The 6,291-nt window shown below is 36.3% G+C and overlaps 1 protein-coding gene across 1 annotated transcript in view; it reads right to left on the reverse strand.

Annotated features, from left to right (window-relative positions):
• Positions 1 to 6,291, reverse strand: part of NDUFS4 (NADH:ubiquinone oxidoreductase subunit S4) — a 73,928-nt gene that overhangs the window by 19,145 nt on the left and 48,492 nt on the right. Inside the window, exon 3 of the mRNA XM_019517875.1 lies at positions 810 to 982. Within this exon, the coding sequence (XP_019373420.1) occupies positions 810 to 982 (173 nt within the window). The remainder of the gene's footprint in view (positions 1 to 809; positions 983 to 6,291) is intronic.

A 6,291-nucleotide genomic window follows, 5' to 3' on the forward strand; every position in this document is an offset into this window, starting at 1 on the left:
ACACACCTACACACACACACACACACACACACACACACACGCGCACGCATATACACACATGCATAAGCCTTCAGTTTTGGGTCATGTCTAAGTTAGATGAAGAAAGTCAAAACATTTTCCCCCAAACCTTTGTAGCCAAGAGTGTTGTCATCTAAATCTCAACTTGAACTTGTTTATGTTGACAGCAATGTATACAGCAATTTAGTTTCAGACATGCTTTCATGGTTTAAACAAGGGGTGGGCAAATTCTGGCCCACTGGGGAATTCTATCTGGCACATGATGAGTCCCTCAGCCCTAGCCTACCTGTCCTGCTCCCCGCCCACCTATCTCACTCCCCTGCCCAGGCGTGCCCTGCCTGTGGAGGTCCCAGGTCGGTCTAATGGAGACACCTGTCTACCAGTCCCACTCCTAGATGCTGCTCCACACCTCTCACAGCCATGGGGGGTCATGGATGGTCTTTATGGAGATCCCACTCACCTCCTCCATCCAGTGCCTCCGGTGGTGGATGTGGGGTGGAGGGGCCCAGGCCAGATAGGATCAATTGTGCGCTTGTTCCACTGTGCCAGCTCAGATCAGCAACCCCCAATCCTTGGCCCACAACAGCTCACCAAAATTCCTTCCAGCCAAAATAACTGCACATTCCTGGTTTAAACTATTACCATGATTACATTGATCCATGAACCATTTATTGTAAATGCTGTGAAGTACAACTAAATTTGCATAAAAAACATAATTGCAAAGAAAAATATGTACAGTTAAGGGACTTAAAAAATAATAATTTCAAGTTTAAAAATTCAGTTAGACTCACGTAGAGGCCCAACCCATCAAAGGGTTTTCCCAGCGCTCCCTGGTATCAAATTCCATCTTCCATTTCTTTGTGTTGTTAACACCAGCCTGCATGGCATTACGTGCTGGAACAAAAATTTGGACTTTTCTGGTTTTGATGTGTTCCTCTGGGACACCAGTTAAAGCAGTGATATCCTACAAAAAGGAAATAAATGTATCATGCTTAAAAAGAGTTTATGAAAAAACAGTATAATGTATCAGTATTTACTACCTCAAAAATTTTAGTCTTATTATATTAGAAGTATTTTTTTTATTGTAAGAAGAAAGGACTCTTAAGATATAAATTTCTTTTCTCTCTGACTAATGAACTAAAGTTTCTGAGATCATGACTCATGTCACTGAATCTGTTAAAATTTGACATTTTTTGATTGGGACGTTTCTTCTTGATGCTTCTGCACTTTGATTTGCTAATATTCCAGATTTATATTTTCATAAAGGTAAAATTCTGCAGAATCCTTCTAACATAAGTCTTAGTGAAAGAGTTTAGTGGAAGACTAGTACAGCCTGTCTTGTAAGCTGTTATTATATACAACAGCAAAGGATCACATAGTTAAAAAAGACCATGAAGACACTCAAAAAATTTAATAGAAAACAAATGTAAAATTGGGGGTGGGGGTGAAATCAAAAATCTATACATGAGGCAGACACCACTGACAGTAATTTTTCCTGATAAAATTGAAATGAACTTTCTCTCTTTAAAAACTAAACAGCAATTACATATAATTAGCTTGTCAACTCATCTTTGTAGAATGACACCTACTAAAGAGAGTAAAAATGGATCATCAAATACTTCCTCTAAGGATGCAGAAGCAAGCCAACTAAGTACTTATGACTCCAGCAAATACATGTACACTTCAGGCCAACAGAAGCTTCTCGGACTCTATTTTTCCTTGCCTTTCTTCAAGAAAAATGCTAATTTGGTGAAGGTCCAGAAATACGCAGTTAACATTCAGACATACTGAACTAAACTTGCCAGTGATGACATGACTTGAATTGAAGAGGCAAACAATTTTAACCAAACGTTTTGGTTTGTATAAGTCTCTAGCTACCAACTTTACAGGATTTTGTCTGGTGGCAAACTTAAAAGCTCTTGATGCTGTCACCAGATCATCCCTCAAAATGAAGCATGTTTCCTTTTTTGTTTCACTTCATAAAATAAACTTGGAGAGATCAATTTGTCAGAATTGCACTGGGGAGTGAGTGTGAAATGCTTGTCCTGCATTATAAGTAAAACAGAGAGAAAAAAAGACAAAAAAGGAAAGGGGGGGAGGAGGAGAGCGAGAGAGAGAGAATAAAAGAAAAAAGAAAACACAGGAAGTTTCCAGCTCATAAAATTTGAATTCAGACTACCTAAAGCAAACTGTCAAAATATTTTAACAAGTTAATCATAAATGTTTTCCTTAAGCCTAAGTAATGTTTATTTTTAATACCAGTCTAGCCATGATATGAAAAAAGAAACACCACAGATTACACAAATATTGCAACACATACACAAAACACATACTGACAGACAGGCATTTTTGACTGCTGCTGAAGTCTCAAACCACAATTTAAGAGAAATAGTTTAAGGTTGGGTTTGTTTCTTTTTTTATGTTGGCAAGCACTGTTGTGCTTAACACAATACTTTTTCACCTGCAGTAAAAAGCAGGTGTGGTTTTACTGTTATGGCTTGTCTGTTGTTTATAAAAACTGACTAGGAAATTATTATATACATAATCACAGACATACTGGTGCAAGTATGTATGGGTAAAATATAGTTAATAGAATCAAATATTTTAGTTGATGAAACAAGTCTTGGAATGATTCTGCTGCATGCAAAAATTGTTACAAATGTTAGCATCAAACGTAATCAAAGAATGGTGACCCTGGAAATATGAAATGAAACAAAATGACTCGAGAAAGTGTTTGTTAACAAAGTGTCTACAGTTTAAAGTGCTTTTGAATTCCTCAACACAAAAATGTTGTAATGTTACCTATTACAGGAATGTTTACATGTCAACAGCCTTAACATCCCTCAGTCTGAAACTCCACCAAAATGGGAGCATGACATATAATTTTAACACAGCTTTATAACAAGTTTGATTAAAAATGAGACTAACCTGTCCCTGAAACACATTAAGTGTTGGACTTGTAAGTTACTTGTAATGAAGAAGTGTCTAGACTAATGCATCTGCCAAACCCCCCACCAAAAAACCCCAAACAGAATATCATAGTATAAGTTTTATGCACTCAATTGGCTCTAAATCATATAATTAACTTTATTAGTAGCATGGGATACATCCCATGAAGATCTTTTAAGTGAAAATAAAAACTGGCTGTTTTAAGACATTAAAATAATTACATGATGTTGCCAGCCCTCTGTACTTTTGATTCATTATAGCTAACATTTCCATGCCTTCTGGGAACACAGCAATTGTTTATCAATATCTTCCCCCAGTTTAAACTTGGCAATTGAACAGACAGTTGTTAGGACAATGAGTTTCTGGATTTTCAAGCCCACAAGTCGTCCTGACATAGAATTACTGTTTTTGCTTGCAGTAGACATGTAAGGTACTGTAGCATAGCTGAGCTGTTGCCAAAGATATGGAATAAAAAGGCTTGGCATCTATCACATACTTGACACCTAAAGAGCACAGAAGCTCTAAAATTCCTATTCCCTGTAGGCACACTCTTAGTCTAGACAAACTGATTTCTCACACTTTTAAAATGCATTACAACACTCTATTGTGATCATTTCATCCACACAGCTCCAGCTAGTGACAGAAGAACCTGTGCTTTAAGCGACATTTCAATGGGCTAAAGCTCCCGCTCCAAGATTCTATTAAAACAATATAATACTTGAAAAGAACTATGCTGCACTAAGTTGAACTCTTTACTGTGTCTTCAGCGCTTTGTTCTGAGTTCAAGTTCTCATTGAAACTACCTGTGAACCAACTTTCCAAAACAAAGATGTTTTTGACAGCTATTTTCAATTTGCTCTTTTTAAATATCGCACTTCTGACTGATGTTTGCTTTAGTGTCTGAATACTAAAATGCATGTTTGATATCATGTACTAAAATTTTTAAATAACTTTTATATATTAAATTTAAAAAGATTTAACTAACTTGTAAATAGATTGCCTACTGCTTGAAATTAAGCAGTTTAGCAAAAGTACTTCACATTTTAGTTGACATAAATTAGGTTACCATGCAAAAATATTCTAGGATGTTGTAGTTCATGAAGATTATTTTGAAAAGAGTAATTTCTAAAGATGATCAGTTTGGCAGCATGCTGCAACAAGTTCCAACAAACTGAGACAAATTATATTATTTTAAGCCTGTCAAGAAAATTTAAAAAATTACCAAGTAAAATCATTTTTAGATTTGTGCTTTTTTAGCTCCTGTAGTGAGAATCCTGGCAAAGCCAGGGTGTTGAATACTTGCAAGATTTTCTACCACTCTTCCCAAAAGAGAGTGGGAAGTAGAAGAAAGACACTTCACACAAAACCATACCTGTAGTACACAGATTCAAGATCAATGATAGTAGATTTCAGCATGATGGTGGACTACTTCATTTGGGGGAGGGGGGGAATCATTCCACTCTTCAAGACCCCATTATTACAGTAAAATCAAGTCTTGAAAAATAATTCTAAAATTTAAGTGGAATAAGTATAGTTACAACATTTAAGAACACTGGCATTTCTACTTATACAAGTCAGGTGTACATGAAAGCATCTTGTTTCCACTTTCTCTCTCATACACACAGTTTGTGTGTAATTCTGCTATCAAAATATCTACTGTTTAACTTTTCCCCCTTTTTTAAATAAAGGAAGCAGGGAACAAGCAACGGGAAGTTGATGTCAAAATGCAGAAAAACCTCCCAGCAAGCTTCCAGCAACCACCCAGGATTTAGAGTCTTGCTAGCCGCTCTCTTTTCAATACCAGAATTTCACACATTTCAATGACCATTATGACTTCAAAGAATCAAATTTTCATCATTGTCCGTCATCTGCCGGTTGATTTGTATAAAGGAGTTCTTCTGCATGCACTTCAGACAAAAGGCTCCTTACTTTCGTGGCTATATATCAAGTTTAAAAGTTCTGTTTGTGACAGTTGTGTCTGTGGTAAATTAGGGTAACACTGAAGGAGTGCAGCTGCTCTGCAGGAACCTCCTTTTTGGCATCATTTCACTTAAATAAAAACTGAATAATTAGCCTCTGCCTTTATTAAACCGCAAAAATGCCACTGGCCTTAGTAATTACTTCCGGTTGCCCCACCTACTTAACCTCAACAGTTTACACTTGTTATGAAGGAGGAACAAATAGAAGTTTTCTGTACTTTATAGGAGTTAAAGATAGCTTGCTCCCCTCCCCCCTCCATGATTTAACAGGTAAGTAATAGATTGCAACAGGCTTTGCTATAAATTCATAGTTTCCATAGAAAAAGTATTGCAACATTAGAAATCAAAACAGTGGGTACTTCAAGTTACCACACATGCAAAAAAATAATATTAGGTAACTTTTCTAATATTTGTTACATAGCTGGTGTAAATGAGACTTCTTTAAAATTCACTTTGCTTAAATTGTTTACAAGTAATAAAGATGAGAACTTCCCATTTGTCCAACTCATTCCCAGATCCTTTTCAGAGGCTCCTTACATTTATACTCCTTTTTAAAGTATAAATCCACTATGCAATGCACAAATAGAAAAATAGAGCAGAATAAACTGAACACGAACAGGCAATGTTTGGTCTAATGGGTACAGACATTACTGGGGGAAACGCGTATTTGCCTTTAGGGAATTCCATATCGCATGGAATACAGACTTTTCTATAAGGCAACAGAATCTTTTTTCATTAGTACAATAATTCTCTGAACAATACATTAATATGTTTCTTCATCTAAATATACTTAGTAACATGATTAAAAACATTACTAGAGTTCTCTTATTTGTGAAGTGGAATATAAGATCAGAAAAATAAAGTCTAGCCTCACATGCCTCACGTTTCATGTTTAGACTAAAAAGATATTTTGGTTGAAATCGATAAGCACTGAAGAGAAGAATGACGGGAGCTGAATCTACAATGAGCATAATTTGGGCAGTATGTCTGCAACAGATGCACCATTTTTCATTTTGGCTAGATTTTGGTTTTGATAGAAATGCCTTGCATTATCTTTTAGCCCAGTGACTTCATGCCAAAAGTGCAATCATTCTGAAGAGGTGTCTCAGTTCAGTTATTGGTCTGAGTGAGGCTTAAAAAGTACTTTCAGTCTGAGCAATTTTTACCCTTCAATGCATATGCCAATCCGATAATTACTCAAAGCACTAACCATAATGTTTGAACTTCTTCTGTAGCTGATGGAAGTCTCCAAAGACAACAGAATGATACGCTGGGAAATCCGTTATGGGGGTTATGTGAAAGCGTTTTGTTTCTGAAGAAGACTCTCTCATTTTGTTCCCCTCCC

This window comes from Gavialis gangeticus, unplaced genomic scaffold, assembly GCF_001723915.1.
Source record: "Gavialis gangeticus isolate Ggan-Ray unplaced genomic scaffold, GavGan_comp1, whole genome shotgun sequence".
Lineage (NCBI taxonomy): Eukaryota > Metazoa > Chordata > Crocodylia > Gavialidae > Gavialis > Gavialis gangeticus.